Below are 17,500 nucleotides of genomic sequence, written 5' to 3'. Positions count from 1 at the left end.
TTATCTAATGTATGTATGGTTCATGGAGAGGTGCCTGAGGATTGGAGGAATGCTTGTATAGTGCCATTGTACCAAGGCAAAGGGTATAAAACTGAGTGCTCAAATTGCAGAGGTATAAGTTTGTTGAGTGTTCCTGGGAAATTATATTGGAGAGTAAAGATTGAGAGGGTAAAGGCATGTTCAGACCATCAGATTGGGGAAGAGCAGTGTGGTTTCAGAGGTGGTAAAGGATTTGTGGATCTGGTGTTTGCTTTGAAGAATGTATGTGAGAAATGCTTAGAAGAGCAAATAGATTTTTAAATAGCATTTATAGATCAGGAGAAGGCATATGATAGAGTTGATAATGATGCTCTGTGGAAGGTATTAAGAATATATGGTGTTGGGGGAAAGTTGTTAGAGGTAGTGCAAAGATTTTAAGAATGGTGTAAGGCATGTGTACATGTAGGAAGAGACGGAATTTATTGGTTCTCATTGAATGTTGGTTTGCGGCAGGGGTGTGTGATGTATCCATGGTTGTATGATTTGTTTTTAGATGGGGTTGTTATGCAGGTGAATGCAAGAGTTTTGGAAAGAGGGGCAAGTATGCAGTCTGTTGTGGATGAGAGAGCTTTGGAAGTGAGTCAGTTGTTGTTCGGTGATGATACAGTGCTGGTGGCTGATTCATGTGAGAAACTGGAGAAGCTGGTGACTGAGTTTGGTAAAGTGCGTGAAAGGAGAAAGTTAAGAGAAAATGTGAATAAGAGGAAGGTTATTAGGTACAGTAGGGTTGAGGGTCAAGTCAATTGGGAGGTAAGTTTGAATGGAGAAAAACTGGAGGAAGTAAAGTGTTTTATGTATCTGGGAGTGGAGCTGACAGCGGACGGAACCATGGAAGCAGAAGTGAATCATAGGGTGGGGGAGGGGGTGAAAATTCTGGGAGCCTTGAAGAATGTTTGAAAGTCGAGAAAATTATCTCGAAAAGCTAAAATGGGTATGTTTCACGGGATAGTGGTTCCAACAATGTTGTATGGTTGCGAGGCGTGGGCTATGGATAGGGTTGTGCGCAGGCGGGTGGATGTGTTGGAAATGACATGTTTGAGGACAATATTTGGTGTGAGTTGGTTTCATCGAGTAAGTAATGTAATTGTAAGAGAGATGCTTGTTTTGAAATGGTTTAAGTTTAGCATATAGCATATACAGAAAACCCACCAATGTATGCTCATATATCCATATATCCAATTATCTCTACATGACAGAGTTAGATTATCATCATTTCAGTCTATGTTCCTAAGGGCATTACGTATTTGCAGTCCAGAGTTTATTGATGATGAGTTTGAGAAGATATATTCTATTGGATCTAAGTTGAAGTACCCTAGATCTTTCATTGATAACTCCCTTAAGTTAGCAAAGAAATCATTTTATAGAGTTGAGCCCAAACCTCCCATTGACACCAAGAATCCTTTAGTTCTCCCTTTTAATAATAATTTCACTTTGCTTCCCATGTTGCTTAAATCCTTTAATGTAAATGTTGCCTTTAGCAACAATAATACTGTAAAGAATATCTTAATCAGGAATTCACCAGAAAATTCTCTTGGTTGCATCTATAAAGTTCCTTGTGGAAACTGTGATAAATCTTATGTTGGTCAGACTGGTAAGGATCTTTCTGTAGACTTAAGGAACATAAATATAGTATAAGAACGGGACAAGAATCAAATGCCTTGTTTAATCATGTGGAAAACTATGATCATTGTATTGACTTGAGTAACGCCATCTCAGTTGTTAACTCTAACTCCATAACCAAGAGCAATATCATTGAATCTTGTATTATTGAATACACAAAGAATTATGATCTTAATATTAGTGATGGTCTGTACAAATTAGATAACTTTATTGTTGATAAGATTTGTAAAATGATAAGTTTATGAACGCTCGCTGTATGTTTTGGACAATCACATTTCTACCAAATGGCGTCCTAGCTTCGTGTCTTCGATGTATATCAACTGACTGTTATATTTCTCTCTTGTGTCTCCGCTGATGATGTGATTATTACACGAAAGTGCTCTTGGGATCTTTTCGTGTTTCATTTTCCCCGTGGACTCATAGGAATATATGTATATATATATATATATATATATATATATATATATATATATATATATATATATATATATATATATATATATATATATATATATATTCTTTCTTTCATACTATTCGCCATTTCCCGCGTTAGCAAGGTAGCGTTAAGAACAGAGGACTGGGCCTCTGAGGGAATATCCTCACCTGGCCTCGTTCTCTGTTCCTTCTTTTGGAAAATCAAAAAAAAAACGAGAGGGGAGGATTTCTAGCCCCCCGCTCCGATATATATATATATATATATATATATATATATATATATATATATATATATATATATATATATATATATATATATATATATATATATATATATATATATATATATGTATATATATATATATATATATATATATATATATTCTTTTTTTTTTTTCATACATATTCGCCTTATCCCGCGTTAGCGAGGTAGCGTTAAGAACAGAAGAGTGAGCCTTAGAGGGTAAATCCCCACTTGGCCCACCTCTCAGTTCCTTCTTTTGGAAAATTATAAACGGGAGGGGAGGATTTCCATCCCCTCGCTCCCTTCCCTTTTAGTCGCCTTCTGCGACACGCAGGGAATACGTGGGAAGTATTCTTTCTCCCCTATCCCCAGGGATGATATATATATATATATATATATATATATATATATATATATATATATATATATATATATATATATATATATATATATATATATATATACATATATATATATATGAATGGACCAAGAGGTAATAGATATATCATAAATCAGTAAAGCTTTCCAGTAGATTGATGGAGTCAGGTTCTGTCCAAGGGTGGCTACTTTAAGTGTATGGAAGATGATTCCCAGAAAAGAAAATTTGGAAGTTTTCATACTTTCGAAAAACCAACACCACCTTTTGACATCGTGATTTTAATGTTTCAAAAAAAGGAGTGAAAACTACCAATGAATATCTCAATCGCTAATTCCAGCAGGCTGAAGGCATGTCCCATAACGAGCACCACGAACATCCCCTGGAAAAGAGATAAACATATTTCAATGGTTACAAAAAGGTTTGTTATGGTAATCACACATAACAGCACTGAGGTATTACGAATATATCATTACTTTAGGAATAACAGTTATATCTTACAGAAATTCTATTATCTGTGTTTTAAAGCAAACTCTATTACCCAGACATTATTGAGGGAGAGAGACGCTTTTCTTGTCATCTTGGCGTGAAAAAAAAGGCAGACGTCACCATAAGGCTCTTCAATCTTTCTCCATTGGTCAAATAGCCCTGCCTCCGCCACTCTCAATATCCTTTTAAAGAAATATCACATTTTTACGTCTTTTTTACCTTTATATGTGTTCACTGTTTCCCGAGTCAGTGAGGTAGCCCTAGGGACAGACGCAAAAAAAGGTCACATTTGCACACTTATTCTCTAGCTGTCATGTATTTTACACCGAAGTCACAGCACCCTATCTACAAGCGGAAGAATGTTCGCTAAAGTTGTTTGGTCATGTGAAGGGAATGAATGAGGAGAAGTTGACAAAGAAGTGGCAAGGAGAAGGGGTGAATATGATTTTAAGAGTGCTGAGCTTGAACATGAATGGTGGTAAAAGGCATGCTCAGAATAGACTGAATAGGACTGATGTATTCAGACGTCGACTTGTTAATAGACTGAACCAGGTGCTAAGACAGAACACATCCTAAATAAGTTTGACGACATAGTCTCAAACAGTCCCAAGTTTAAAGAAAGTCATCTGACGCTTATGATATCGGCATTACTGCCAAAGTATGACATCGATTCCTGTACCCTCAGTAGAATGCTGGGGATAAACAGAAGAATCGAAGTTCTCTGTGGGAAGGAAGATAGTGTGTTAAGTATAGACCTGTGTGACAATTTTTAGTCATGATAGAACTCTGTAAGTTAGGGTTGTTCTTCACTTAAGTGGAAGAGGGAAAGCACGCCTTGGTAGCATATTGGATAAATCATTTAGCCTTTTTTTCGATAGAGAGCAAATCACGGTGGAAATACGAAGGAAGGAAGACAGTGCGGGGAGGGTGAGTGGGTAGCTGTGGGAGATGGGTACGTGCGGGGGAAATCTGAGTGTACAAGAAACAAGGCTTCTAGTTTGACCACTATAAAGGTAGGGGTATAGGATGGATGAAACCTCGACGGCAGGGATACTTGGGGAGCAGCGATAACCTTACAGGTAGAAAAATAGCAAAGAAAGGTCAGGTAGGATCACTTGGGCAACTCAAACAGTACAAGTAGCAGGTTAGTATAACTATGGGTCAACTCTCAAGTAACTTGTAGGAACTAGGCTGGTAGGGTCCAGTATGGGTAGGGTCAGAGTAAAGTGGCGAACCCAAACGGACGGAGAACCATCTCACTCCCGCTGCTGCACATACAGACATTAACAGTGATAATACAAGCATGAAAACCGACAGTAAAAAAGAGGCAAATTCAGTACAGAAATCAACTCCAAGGAGAAATGGTTTGATATCCACAAATGCCTTGATGTGAAAAGGGAGCTGTGGTTTCGGTGCATTATTACATGACAGCTAGAGACTGAGTGTGAACGAATGTGGCCTTTGTTGTCTTTTCCTAGCGGTACCTCGCACACATGAGGGGGGAGGGGGTTGTTAGTTCATGTGTGGTGAGGTGGCGATGGGAATGAATAAAGGCAGACAGTATGAATTATGTACATGTGTATATATGTATATGTCTGTGTGTGAATATATATGTATACGTTGAGATGTATAGGTATGTATAGTTGCGTGTGTGGACGTGTATGTATATACATGTGTATGTGGGTGGGTTGGGCCATTCTTTCGTCTGTTTCCTTGCGCTACCTCGCTAACTCGGGAGACAGCGACAATGCAAAATAAAAAGTGCACCTTCGTGTGGTAATTTCATTGTCAGGGGAGATCCTACAATGAGCTTAAAGACTTAGAATAGTCTGTTGATATACAAAGGAGTGACATAGTTAAGACGCCATTGTTATGGAGCATTAGCGGATGGTGTTGTTCTTTTGGTGTTTTTCTGTTCTGGATCAAGCCTGCCATAAAATCTTATCTTTAAGTGGAGAGGAAAAGGAACTATTTAAAGATTTTCGTTATGACTAAGGAGTCGAACTTTTAAAGAACTTCACTAATATTAATGATGCAATTCTTTTTATATTCACTTATAGAAGTTTCTTATCCCCAGGGACAGGGGAATAAGATTACTTCTCACGCATTCCCCACGGGAGCGAAAGGCTAGAGGCCCTCCCCTTCTTGTATTTTAACTTTGTGCTCATCCTCCTCGATGTCTCAGATTGAGTTGTGTAAATATGTGTGAATGTGACCAAGATGAGAAAATAGGAGAGATTGGTATTATGTTTGAGGAAAGGAACCTGGATGCTTTGGCTCTGAGAGAAAAGAAGCTCAAGGGTAAAGGAAAAGAGTGGTTTGGGAATGCCTTGGGAGTAAAGTCAGTGGTTGGCGAGAGAACAATTGCAAAGGATGGAGTAGCACTACTCGTGAAGCAGGAGTTGTTGGACTATGTGATAGAATGTAAAAAAGTATAATCTACATTCATATGGGTAAAACTGAAAGTAGAGAGAAATGGGTGATTATTGGTTCCTATGCACCTGGTCATGAGAGAAAAGATCATGAAGGGATGTGTTTGGTAGCAGCTGAGTGAGTGTATTAACAGCTTTGATGCACGAGACTAGGTTACAGTGATGGGATGGGTGTTCAGCGTTGTAAATGGAAAAGGTGAGAAGTATGTAGATCTGTGTGCTGAAAAAGGGCTGGTGATTGGGAGTACCTGGTTTAAAAAGAGTTATATACATAAGTATATGAATGTCAGTAGGAGAGATGGTCAGAGAGCGTTACTGGATTACGTGTTAATTGATAGATGAAAGAGAGACTTTTGGAAGTTAATGTGCTGAGAGGTGCAACTGGAAGGATGTCTAATCATTATCTTGTGGAGGCGAAGATGAAGATTTGTGAAGATTTTCAGAAAAGAAGGGAGAATGTTGGGGTGAAGAGAATGGTGAGACTAAGTGAGCTTGGTAAGGAGACTTGTGTGAGGAGGTACCAGGGGAGATTGAGTGCAGAATGGAAAAAGGTGAGAGCAAGTGACTTTAGGGGAGGAAGAAGGAATGAGATGTATTTAGGTAAGCAGTGATGGCTTGCGCAAAAGATGCTAGTGGCATGAGAAACGTGGGAGGTGGGCAGATTAGAAAGGTTAGTGAGTGGTGGTGATGAAGAAGTAAGATTATTAGTGAAAGAGAAGAGAGAGGTATTAAGATGATTTTTGCAGGGAAATAGTGGAATGACTGGGAGATATATAAAAGAAAGAGGCAGGGGGTCAAGAAAAAGGTGCAAGAGTTGAAAAAGAGGGCAAATGAGAGTTGGGGTGAGAAAGAATCATTATATTTTAGGGAAGATAAAAATATGTTTTAGAAGGAGGTAAACTAAGTGCTAAGACAAGAGAACCAATGGGAATATCGGTGAAGGGGGCTAATTGGGAGGTAATAACAAATAGTGGTGATGTGAGAAGGATATGGAGTGAGTATTTTGAAGGTTTGTTGAATGTGTTAGATGATAGAGTGGCAGATATAGGATGTTTTGGTCGAAATGATGTGCGAAGTGAGGGTCGTGGAGAATGGTGTGGTAAACACAGAAGAGGTAGTGAAAGCTTTACAGAAGATGAAAGCCGGCAAGGCGTCGGGTTTGGATGGTATTACAGTGGAATTGATTTAAAAAAGGGGGTGACTGTGTTGTTGAATGATTGGTGAGGATATTCAATGTGTGTATGGCTTATGGTGAAGTACCTGAGGATTGGCGGAATGCATGCATAGTGCCATTGTACAAAGGCAATTGGATAAATGTGAGTGTTCAAATTACAGAGGTATAAGTGTATGTGTATGTCTGTGTGTTAGACCCTTCTTTCGTCTTTCCTTACGCTACCTCGCTAACGCGGGAGACAGCGACAAAGTATAATAATCAAATTGATAAATAGAAGTTTCAATTATACTTCTCGTATCAAAGGAGTTAGTTAATAACCGAACTAGTGTTGCTCTAGTCAATAAAATGTGTCATAAATTTTAACGTGATGAAAGAAAGCATCTGATTCTCCTCCTTCTGTTGCACTCCTCCTGGAGTGTAACATAAAGATCCTTACCAGTCTGTCCAAAATATAACATATCTCAGCTTTTACAGTAGATTTTGTAAACAGCCCGCATAATTTTTTAGAGCTTTTGACTAAAATATTCCTTTTTGCGTTTTTTGTTGTTCGATGAACGTTGTTTTATCATTAAAGAATTTAAGCAATCTCTCAAATAATGAGATATTATTACTGAAAGTGAGAGCTAAAGGTATCTTGGTATCAAGGAGAGGTTCAGGTTCAAATCTATAAAATAACGTCTTTGGCAATTTAAGACATCTGTTAATGAACGATCTAGGATACTTTACTTTGGATCTAATGGATTATATCTTCTGAAACACATCATCTATGATTTCCCTACTGCATATACTTAATGCTCTAAGGAACATTGACTGGAATGATGACAGTTAAATTTTATCATATTGAGCCGTATAATAATGGGAAGAACAAACATTGGTGGGTTTTCTGTATATGCTAAACTGAAACATTTTTGTCCTTATGAATCATGCTATCTAAAATTGGTTACATTAAATAATTTTCCACTCTTCAGTAAATTTGATAAAAGGTGCTATATTGCCAAGAAAAAATATTTATAATTTTCGCCTGTTTCCACTAGAAAGACTGACGAAAGTAAGCCTGTTTGGCCCACGACTGGGTTGTTAGAAAAAAAATGTTTATCTTGCCAAAACAATGTAATTCCGTTCAGTATTTTTTAGGCTATCATCGACTCCCTGCTGCTACTTTCTAGCATCCCTGTTACTGCTGTTTTTTATATTCATTTCTGGCGTTTTCCTCAAAGTATACTTGAATTCATAGAATATTTGTTTAAACGACTTTTGAAGAAATTTATGGTTTTAACATTTACTAGGTATGACTATAACTTATTCAAGTGCTTAATAAACTGGTAAGAATTTTTTTTCTTCCCACATCCGGTCTACATCTTTTAGCTTTGAGTTTCATTTCATTTGTCCCAGTAACCGTACGTTCTTGTATGTCGAAAAAATGCCCATGGTTTACTTTATCGAATTTGTTCAGAATTTAGAAGACTTGAGTTATGTCGCCGCGAAGTTTACGTTTTCTTAAGGGAGAAAAGATCCAATCGTTTTGGCCTCTCTTCGTTTTACCAGATTTCTAAAGGATAGGATCAATTTTGTCGTGCTTCTTTGTACTTGTTTCACTTTATCCTCTTTTTTTTGTAGTTTGGTGACCAAACCTGGACTGCATATTCAAGATGAGATCATACTAGAACAGTGTAAAGGGTGAGAATTGTATCTGGCATCTTATTATGTATGTTTCTTGTTATAAAACCTAACATTTGGTTACCTTTTCTACTTGCTGCTAGACACTTTATTGTATTCTAGATTGTTGCTAATGTCAACTCCAAGGTCCTTTTTTTTTCATTTACTTTTCTTAGATAGTTTCCGAATAGTTTGTAGTCGCAACGTGTATTCTTGTTTCCAAAGTGCATAACTTTACACTTGTCTACATTAAACTTCATTTGCCATCTGTCTGACCACTTGCTAGTAAGTTAATGTCTCTTTGAATCCTTTCACAGTCCTGTCTATTTACAAGTCTACCTCCTTGTTTATTATCGTCAACAAATTTGGATATCTTAGATATCATGAAAAGAACTAGGCCTAGGACCGACTGCTGTAACACACCACTTGTTACGTCAAGCCAATCTGAGGCTTCGCCGTTTAGTATTACACGCTGCTTTCTTCCAGAAAGCCAGCCACTGATCCATGTTCAGAGTTCTTTACCGATCCCGTGTGCTTTGAGCTTATGTGGAAGTCTCTAATAAGGTACTTTATCGAAAGCCTTTTGAAGATCTTCATATACTAGATCAGACGGTAATTTTTCGTCGCACTTCTCGTAACATTTGAAAGTTTCAGTAAATTCGTCAGGCAAGATCTTCTATAGCGGAAACCGTATTGGTTGTCCCAGATGATTTGTGTTCTTCTAGAAACGTGAAAATTTTATATCATATTTTTTACATCATTTTACTTAACACTGATGTAAGGCTAACTGCGATATAGTTCAAGGCACACTTTTTGTCCCTGTAACCATTCACTAGTTTCAAGTCAGTTGGCACCTGGCCATCCGATAGAGAAATGGTTATTTTTGTTACTGCGTATATCCGCTGTCTCTTGACCTTTAAAATCTTGGAGGTAAGCTATCTTAGCAGTTGGATTTGTTAGGATTTAATTGGTCTAAGTATTTAAGTACTTCAGACCACTTTATTTCTATAACCTTCAACTCTTCTTCATCAGATCAGTAAAACATGTTCATCGGATGCGATATTCGAGATATTTCTTTAATAGTGAGTACAGACTTAAATTTTTTTTGGAATGGTAAGAGTTTCCTTGTCGTCAGTAGTTAGTATGTCATGAACGTTTCGTAATGGTCCAGTTCCTTCTTTTACTGTCTTCCTTTGTCTTATGTGTTTGAAGAATTCCTTAGGATTACTCTTAACTTTAAAGGATATTCTTTATTCTTCGTCTCGTTAAAACTGTCATATGACCTTACGCTCCATTTGGATTTTGATCAATTCCTTGCGATTTTCATCGGTTCCCATTGAAGTGTTTTAGATATCTGGGATTGGATTTAGCAGCGGATAGGGCTATGGAAGTGGAAGTAAGTCACAGGGTGGGGGAAGGGGTGAAAGTTCTTGGAGCGTTGAAAAATGCGTGGAAGATGAAAACATCATTTCTGAAAGCAAAATGGCTATGTTTGAATAAATAGTGGTTCCAACAATGTTATATGTTTGCGAGGCGTGGGCTATAGATAGAGTTGTGCGGAGGCGGTTGGATGTGTTGGAAATGATATGTGTGAGGACAATATGTGGTGTGAGGTGGTTTGATCGAATGAGTAATGAAAGGGTAAGAGAGATGTGTGGAAATAAAAAGAGCGTCATTGAGAGAGCATAAGAGGGTGTTTTAAAATGGTTTGATCACATGGAGAGAGTGAGTGAGGAAAGATTGACAAAGAGTATATATGTGTCGGAGGTGGAGGGAACGAGGAGAAGTGGGAGACCAAATTGGAGGTGGAAAGATGTGAAAAATATTTTGAGCAATCGGAGTCTGAACCTGCAGGAGGGTGAAAGGTGTGCGAGGAATAGAGTGAATTGGAACGATGTGGTATAACGGGATCGACGTGCTGTCAATAGATTGAACGAGGGCATGTGAAGCGTCTGGGGTAAACCATTGGAAAGTTCTGTTGGGCCTGGATGTGGAAAGGGAGGTGTGGTTTCGGTGCATTATGCATGACAGCTAGAGACTGAGTGTGAACGAATGTGGCCTTTGTTGTCTTTTTCTAGCACTACCTCGGGCATGTGCGGAGAGAGGAGTTTGTCATTTCATGTGTGGTGGGTGGTGACAGAAATGAATAAAAGCAGCAAGTATGAATTATGCACATGTCTGTGTATGTATATATATGTATACGTTGAAAATATAGGTATGTATATGTTCGTGTGTGGACGTATATGTATATACATGTGTATATGGGTAGGTTGGGCCATTCTATCCATTGCTTCGTTGCTCTACCTCGCTAACGCGGGAGACAGCGACAAAGTATGATAAAAAATATATGTGTGTATATATATATATATATATATATATATATATATATATATATATATATATATATATATATATATTTTTTTTTTCTTTTTGTCGCTGTCTCCCGCGTTTGCGAGGTAGCGCAAGGAAACAGACGAAAGAAATGGCCCAACCCACCCCCATACACATGTATATACATACGTCCACACACGCAAATATACATACCTACACAGCTTTCCATGGTTTACCCCAGACGCTTCACATGCCTTGATTCAATCCACTGACAGCACGTCAACCCCGCTATACCACATCGTTCCAATTCACTCTATTCCTTGCCCTCCTTTCACCCTCCTGCATGTTCAGGCCCCGATCACACAAAATCTTTTTCACTCCATTTTTCCACCTCCAATTTGGTCTCCCTCTTCTCCTCGTTCCCTCCACCTCCGACACATATATCCTCTTGGTCAATGTTTCCTCACTCATTCTCTCCATGTGCCCAAACCATTTCAAAACACCCTCTTCTGCTCTCTCAACCACGCTCTTTTTATTTCCACACATCTCTCTTACCCTTACGTTACTTACTCGATCAAACCACCTCACACCACACATTGTCCTCAAACATCTCATTTCCAGCACATCCATCCTCCTGCGCACAACTCTATCCATAGCCCACGCCTCGCAACCATACAACATTGTTGGAACCACTATTCCTTCAAACATACCCATTTTTGCTTTCCGAGATAATGTTCTCGACTTCCACACATTCTTCAAGGCTCCCAGAATTTTCGCCCCCTCCCCCACCCTATGATCCACTTCCGCTTCCATATATCCTCTTGGTCAATGTTTCCTCACTCATTCTCTCCATGTGCCCAAACCATTTCAAAACACCCTCTTCTGCTCTCTCAACCACGCTCTTTTTATTTCCACACATCTCTCTTACCCTTACGTTACTTACTCGATCAAACCACCTCACACCACACATTGTCCTCAAACATCTCATTTGCAGCACATCCATCCTCCTGCGCACAACTCTATCCATAGCCCACGCCTCGCAACCATACAACATTGTTGGAACCACTATTCCTTCAAACATTCCCTATTTTTGCTTTCCGAGATAATGTTCTCGACTTCCACACATTCTTCAAGGCTCCCAGAATTTTCGCCCCCTCCCCCACCCTATGATCCACTTCCGCTTCCATGGTTCCATCCGCTGCCAGATCCACTCCCAGATATCTAAAACACTTCACTTCCTCCAGTTTTTCTCCATTCAGACTCACCTCCCAAATGACTTGACCCTCAACCCTACTGTACCTAATAACCTTGCTCTTATTCACATTTACTCTTAACTTTCTTCTTCCACACACTTTACCAAACTCAGTCACCAGCTTCTGCAGTTACTCATATGAATCAGCCACCAGCGCTGTATCATCAGCGAACAACAACTGACTCACTTCCCAAGCTCTCTCATCCCCAACAGACTTCATACTTGCCCCTCTTTCCAAAACTCTTGCATTCACCTCCATAACAACCCCATCCATAAACAAATTAAACAACCATGGAGACATCACACACCCCTGCCGCAAACCTACATTCACTGAGAACCAATCACTTTCCACTCTTCCTACACGTACACATGCCTTACATCCTCGAGTATTTTGAAGGTTTGTTGAATGTGTTTGATGATAGAGTGGCAGATATAGGGTGTTTTGGTCGAGGTGGTGTGAGAGGGTTAGGGAAAATGATTTGGTAAACAGAGAAGAGGTAGTAAAAGCTTTGCGGAAGATGAAAGCCGGCAAGGCAGCAGGTTTGGATGGTATTGCAGTGGAATCTATTAAAAAAGGGGGTGACTGTATTGTTGACTGGTTGGTAAGGTTATTTAATGTATGTATGACTCATGGTGAGGTGCCTGAGGATTGGCGGAATGCGTGCATAGTGCCATTGTACAAAGGCAAAGGGGATAGGAGTGAGTGCTCAAATTACAAAGGTATAAGTTTGTTGAGTATTCCTGGTAAATTATATGGGAGGGTATTGATTGAGAGGGTGAAGGCATGTACAGAGCATCAGATTGGGGAAGAGCAGTGTGGTTTCAGAAGTGGTAGAGGATGTGTGGATCAGGTGTTTGCTTTGAAGAATGTATGTGAGAAATACTTAGAAAAGCAAATGGATTTGTATGTAGCATTTGTGGATCTGGAGAAGGCATATGATAGAGTTGATAGAGATGCTCTGTGGAAGGTATTAAGAATATATGGTGTGGGAGGCAAGTTGTTAGAAGCAGTGAAAATATATATATATGTATATATATATGCCTATGAGTCCACGGGGAAAATGAAACACGAAAAGTTCCCAAGTGCACTTTCGTGTAATAATCACATCATCAGGGGAGACACAAGAGAGAAATATAACAGTCAGTAGATATATATATATATATATATATATATATATATATATATATATATATATATATATATATTTCTTTCATACTATTCGCCATTTCCCGCATTAGCGAGGTAGCGTTGAGAACAGAGGACTGGGCTCTTGAGGGAGTATCCCCACCTGGGCCCCTTCTCTGTTCCCTCTTTTGGAAAATTAAAAAAAAAAGTGAGAGGTGCGGATTTCCAGCCCCCCGTATATATATATATATATATATATATATATATATATATATATATTTTTTTTTTTTTTTTTTTTCATACTATTCGCCATTTCCCGCGATAGCGAGGTAGCGTTAAGAACAGAGGACTGGGCCTTTGAGGGAATATCCTCACCTGGCCCCCTTCTCTGTTCCTTCTTTTGGAAAATTAAAAAAAAAACGAGAGGGGAGGATTTCCAGCCCCCCGCTCCCTTCCCTTTTAGTCGCCTTCTACGACACGCAGGGAATACGTGGGAAGTATTCTTTCTCCCCTATCCCCAGGGATAATATATATATATATATATATATATATATATATATATATATATATATATATATATATATATATATATATATATATATATATATATTTATATATATATATATATATATATATATATATATATATATATATATATATATATATATATATACATATATTTATATATATATATTTGTATATCAAAGAATTAAGTACTCTAAAAAATAATACTGTACCTCTTATTCATAGCTGGGATAAGGGGACTGTCCATTGGGCCGATCATGGCGAACCTCCTCGATAAAAGTTCTTCCCTAGACCCGTATAAGGAACAATATCCTGAGGAGGCAGAGCAGTAAATTAATATGTGTATTGAATCCAAGTTCAAAGAAGTATATGAAAATAATGATTCATTCTACAGCTAGCTTGATATATTGATGGACTAAGATTCAAGGAAAATGATATGAAAAACGACCATATTTTCCCACTTCATCAGACTGGGATAACATCTCGGAAAATAATTAGTAGACCTTGCCAAATATCTATAAACGATTTAACACTGGATTTTAGTTATATTAATTGTGGATAGCACGTATAAAGTATTTCTTGATAATGTTGGCTTCTTACAATTGTTAGAGCTGATTTTCTGAGAGGGAAGGGAATTTGAGTTTTGAAATGGTGAAAAATGGGAGACTGTCAAAGTACTAAGGTTATATATATATATATATATATATATATATATATATATATATATATATATATATATATATATATATATATATATATATATATATATATATATTTTTTTTTTTTTTTTTTTTTTTTTTTTTTATACTTTGTCGCTGTCTCCCGCGTCTGCGAGGTAGCGCAAGGAAACAGACGAAAGAAATGGCCCCCCCCCCCCCATACACATGTACATACACATGTCCACACACGTGTATACATACCTACACAGCTTTCCATGGTCCACCCCAGACGCCTCACATGCCTTGATTCACTCCACTGACAGCACGTCAACCCCTGTATACCACATCGCTCCAATTCACTCTATTCCTTGCCCTCCTTACACCCTCCTGCATGTTCAGGCCCCGATCACACAAAATCTTTTTCACTCCATCTTTCCACCTCCAATTTGGTCTCCCTCTTCTCCTCGTTCCCTCCACCTCCGACACATATATCCTCTTGGTCAATCTTTCCTCACTCATTCTCTCCATGTGCCCAAACCATTTCAAAACACCCTCTTCTGCTCTCTCAACCACGCTCTTTTTATTTCCACACATCTCTCTTACCCTTACGTTACTTACTCGATCAAACCACCTCACACCACACATTGTCCTCAAACATCTCATTTCCAGCACATCCATCCTCCTGCGCACAACTCTATCCATAGCCCACGCCTCGCAACCATACAACATTGTTGGAACCACTATTCCTTCAAACATACCCATTTTTGCTTTCCGAGATAATGTTCTCGACTTCCACACATTTTTCAAGGCTCCCAAAATTTTCGCCCCCTCCCCCACCCTATGATCCACTTCCGCTTCCATGGTTCCATCCGCTGACAGATCCACTCCCAGATATCTAAAACACTTCACTTCCTCCAGTTTTTCTCCATTCAAACTTACCTCCCAATTGACTTGACCCTCACCCCTACTGTACCTAATAACCTTGCTCTTATTCACATTTACTCTTAACTTTCTTCTTCCACACACTTTACCAAACTCAGTCACCAGCTTCTGCAGTTTCTCACATGAATCAGCCACCAGCGCTGTATCATCAGCGAACAACAACTGACTCACTTCCCGGGCTCTCTCATCCCCAACAGACTTCATACTTGCCCCTCTTTCCAGGACTCTTGCATTTACCTCCCTAACAACCCCATCCATAAACAAATTAAACAACCATGGAGACATCACACACCCCTGCCGCAAACCTACATTCACTGAGAACCAATCACTTTCCTCTCTTCCTACACGTACACATGCCTTACATCCTCGATAAAAACTTTTCACTGCTTCTAACAACTTGCCTCCCACACCATATATTCTTAATACCTTCCACAGAGCATCTCTATCAACTCTATCATATGCCTTCTCCAGATCCATAAATGCTACATACAAATCCATTTGCTTTTCTAAGTATTTCTCACATACATTCTTCAAAGCAAACACCTGATCCACACATCCTCTACCACTTCTGAAACCGCACTGCTCTTCCCCAATCTGATGCTCTGTACATGCCTTCACCCTCTCAATCAATACCCTCCCATATAATTTACCAGGAATACTCAACAAACTTATACCTCTGTAATTTGAGCACTCACTCTTATCCCCTTTGCCTTTGTACAATGGCACTATGCACGCATTCCGCCAATCCTCAGGCACCTCACCATGAGTCATACATACATTAAATAACCTTACCAACCAGTCAACAATACAGTCACCCCCTTTTTTAATAAATTCCACTGCAATACCATCCAAACCTGCTGCCTTGCCGGCTTTCATCTTCCGCAAAGCTTTTACTACCTCTTCTCTGTTTACCAAATCATTTTCCCTAACCCCCTCACTTTGGACACCACCTCGACCAAAACACCCTATATCTGCCACTCTGTCATCAGACACATTCAACAAACCTTCAAAATACTCATTCCATCTCCTTCTCACATCACCACTACTTGTTATCACCTCCCCATTTACGCCCTTCACTGAAGTTCCCATTTGCTCCCTTGTCTTACGCACCCTATTTACCTCCTTCCAGAACATCTTTTTATTCTCCCTAAAATTTACTGATAGTCTCTCACCCCAACTCTCATTTGCCCTTTTATATATTATTTCCTTTTGTCGCTGTCTCCCGCGTTAGCGAGGTAGCGCAAGGAAACAGAAGAAAGAATGGCCCAACCCACCCATATACACATGTATATACATACACGTCAACATTTAAATTAAAGTATTTAAGCAACATGGGAAGTAAAGTAAAATTATTATTATTAGAAGGGGAGAACTAAAATATTCTTGGTGTCAATGGGAGGTTTGGGCTCAACTCTATTAAATGATTTCTTTACTGACTTAAGGGATTTATCAATGAAAGATCTAGGGTACTTTAACTTAGATCCAATAAAATATATCTAATCAAACTCATTATCAATAATCTTTTTACTGCAAATACGTAAAGCCCTAAGGAATATAGACTGAAATGATGATAATTTGACTCTGTCATGTTGAGATGAGTAATAATGTTTATATAAGTATACATTGGTAGATTTCTGTATATGCTAAACTTAAACTTTTTTCCTTACCTATGGATGATGCAATCAAAAAATGGTAACAAACCATTATTTTCATTTTCTACAGTAAATTTGATGGATGACACGAAATTGTTAAGTAAGGGAGAAATATTTGGAAATTTTCATTTGTTGGCCAAACACAAAGAACATCATCTTTATGCTTAAACCAAATTCCATTAGAAGGTAAGATATCCTTTAATAATTTCGTTTCAAAAAATTCCATATATACATTCCTTAGTACACGTGAAAGAGGGTTATCCATTGCATTATCCAATTTTTGAGCATAATAATCCCCATTGAATTGAAATACACATCCTTTTATACATAATTCTAGTAGTTCAATGAAAACTGACATTGAAACAGGTAAATGAATATAATCCAAGACATCAAATAAATATTCTAAAAGGTCATCAACTGGAACTTTTGTGAAAATAAGGAAACATTAAAGCTTACTAGTTTAAAATCAAAATTGACATTGATATTGTTTGGCTTGTTGACGAAATCTACATTGTTCATGATATTAGAATCTGATACCTTACCCACTA

The 17,500-nt window shown here is 38.4% G+C and overlaps 1 protein-coding gene across 1 annotated transcript in view; it reads right to left on the bottom strand.

Moving 5' to 3' along the window:
* Nucleotides 1-2,977: 2,977 nt before the first annotated feature.
* LOC139758274 (probable glutamate receptor) overlaps nucleotides 2,978-17,500 on the bottom strand; it is a 355,157-nt gene continuing 340,634 nt past the window's right edge. Inside the window, exons 14-16 of the mRNA XM_071679484.1 lie at nucleotides 13,912-14,011; nucleotides 3,256-3,385; nucleotides 2,978-3,096 (exon numbers count right to left, since the gene is read on the bottom strand). Of these exons, the coding sequence (XP_071535585.1) occupies nucleotides 3,004-3,096; nucleotides 3,256-3,385; nucleotides 13,912-14,011 (323 nt within the window). The 3' untranslated portion in view covers nucleotides 2,978-3,003. The remainder of the gene's footprint in view (nucleotides 3,097-3,255; nucleotides 3,386-13,911; nucleotides 14,012-17,500) is intronic.

This window comes from Panulirus ornatus, chromosome 30 (genome assembly GCF_036320965.1).
Source record: "Panulirus ornatus isolate Po-2019 chromosome 30, ASM3632096v1, whole genome shotgun sequence".
NCBI classification, from domain to species: Eukaryota; Metazoa; Arthropoda; class Malacostraca; order Decapoda; family Palinuridae; genus Panulirus; species Panulirus ornatus.
The sequence above is the reverse complement of the archived record's forward strand: the minus strand, read 5'-3'. Positions and strand labels throughout refer to the sequence as shown.